Below are 1,901 nucleotides of genomic sequence, written 5' to 3'. Positions count from 1 at the left end.
GGAAAGAGTTGGAGAAGCTTTGTGTGAGAGTGATGGGACTGATGTCGTTGGGTTTGGGGCTGGAAGAAGGACGGCTACAGAGGGCTTTTGGTGGACATGAGGCTGGAGTTTGCATGAAGGTGAATTACTACCCGATATGTCCACAGCCGGAGTTGGCTCTCGGGCTGTCGGCGCATACGGATCACGGTGGGATTACTGTTCTTTTGCCGGATGAGAAGGTTAGTGGTTTGCAGGTCAGGCATAAAGGTGAGTGGGCTACAGTTCGGCCGGTCGCTGACGCTCTTATTGTAAACGTTGGGGATCAAGTTCAGGTATTTGTTCTCATATTCTCTTGTTAAAAGGAGTATGAACGAGCCGGAAAAGAGCAAGCACAACTCGGCTCGTGTGCCGCTCGTTTATATTTCGAGGTATTCATATTCGGCTCATTTGCTTAATGAGAGCTGTTCATCAATAAAGAATCGATTTGACATTCTTAATCATGCAGTCATAAGTCTTAAGGATTGAAGCAAAATTTAAAAAACATTGTTTATAATAAAACATTATTTGAATCTAATTTAATAATTTTTATCCTATTTTTTTAATTAATACATTTTTTTTTTGGCCCTTTCACCTATAATTATAGTCAATTCGAGAAATCCTATTTTAAATGGTAATGAATAATGCTTATTTAAAATTTAATTTATGTAGCATGTTAATAGATTCTTATATGGTACCTATAAATATACATTTCATGATCATACACACTTTGCCTAGAATATACCTTATAAAAAATAATTGTCCCTTGACATATCTTTCAAAGATTAGTTTTTACTAATTATTTTTTCTATCAAATAGCCCATGCTTTTATTAATTTTGCTAAAAGTAATTTAAGTCATAATATTAAGAAAAAAATATCATAAAAAATACGTGTTTCATTTGGTTTACTAGAGCACAAGCCTTGTGCTAGCTTGAAGTTAAATCACTTGAGGTTTTGATGTTTCTGCCAGATTTTGAGCAACTCAACTTATAGTAGCGTGGAGCATCGCGCACTGGTTAATTCGAAGGCAGAACGGCTTTCAATTGCCTTCTTTTACAATCCAAAGGGCGACGTATTAGTGGGTCCCATACAAGAGCTGGTGGGTCCCGAAGTAGCAGCCCTGTATAAGCCCATGACCTTCAACCAGTTTCGACTCCACGTAAGAGAACATGGTCCTCGAGGGAAATCACAGGTCGAATCGCTCAAGGTTTTTGATCCTCGTCCTTGATACAGCTAAATGACCATCCATCGCTTGCGGTGTTCAGGGGGGACAACACATCCTCAACCACTTATTCAGTCAATTATTGTCATAAATTTGTGTTAATGCTTGAAAAATCAAATAATTAACATTGTAATAAATTGTGAAATTAATGGTTTGAGGCATTTCTTTCCATTACTTGGGGCAATTGGAGCAAAGTTGTTAATCATTATGACGAGCTTATGTAGCACATGCCCTTTTTCATATTTGAACCCAAACATTGAAAGTTTATTTTTATACATAAATGATTTTAACAATGAGACCGGACCTAGTCAAATCATGAATTGGTCATTTAACTAACTCAATTCAGGTCCAAAATAGAAGTAGATAGAACCCATCCAGAGCCAACAAGAACGAGTGCTTGTACGAAAGAAATGGTGAACGATTCTAATTTTTTATTAATTTCCCAATTTTAATATTATATAATTTCATTAAATGTCTACAATGATGAAAACAATATATGAAAAAAAAACATTATTATTATTAGTTTAAAAGAATTGTAATATTGATTATATCACATTTTTAAACTTTCTATTTTTTCTCCTAGTATCATTGAATTTTAAAAATATTTAATTTGATTTTCAAAATCATAGATATATTGGTCTAAAATTCACTAAAAAAATAGTT

General features: G+C 34.6%; 1 protein-coding gene across 2 annotated transcripts in view; it reads left to right on the top strand.

Moving 5' to 3' along the window:
• LOC110029945 (probable 2-oxoglutarate-dependent dioxygenase At3g111800) overlaps positions 1–1,512 on the top strand; it is a 2,327-nt gene extending 815 nt beyond the window's left edge. Inside the window, exons 2-3 of one of the 2 annotated variants that reach the window (XM_020732444.1) lie at positions 1–311; positions 987–1,512. The exon at positions 1–311 is cut by the window's left edge and continues 65 nt beyond it. In XM_020732444.1, coding sequence (XP_020588103.1) covers positions 1–311; positions 987–1,244 — 569 coding nt within the window. In that variant the 3' untranslated portion in view covers positions 1,245–1,512. The remainder of the gene's footprint in view (positions 312–986) is intronic. The other variant, XM_020732446.1, reaches the window with a different exon arrangement.
• The last annotated feature ends 389 nt before the right edge of the window (positions 1,513–1,901 follow it).

The sequence above is a fragment of the Phalaenopsis equestris genome, unplaced genomic scaffold, assembly GCF_001263595.1.
Source record: "Phalaenopsis equestris unplaced genomic scaffold, ASM126359v1 Scaffold000615, whole genome shotgun sequence".
Classification (NCBI taxonomy): domain Eukaryota; kingdom Viridiplantae; phylum Streptophyta; class Magnoliopsida; order Asparagales; family Orchidaceae; genus Phalaenopsis; species Phalaenopsis equestris.
The sequence above is the reverse complement of the archived record's forward strand: the minus strand, read 5'-3'. Positions and strand labels throughout refer to the sequence as shown.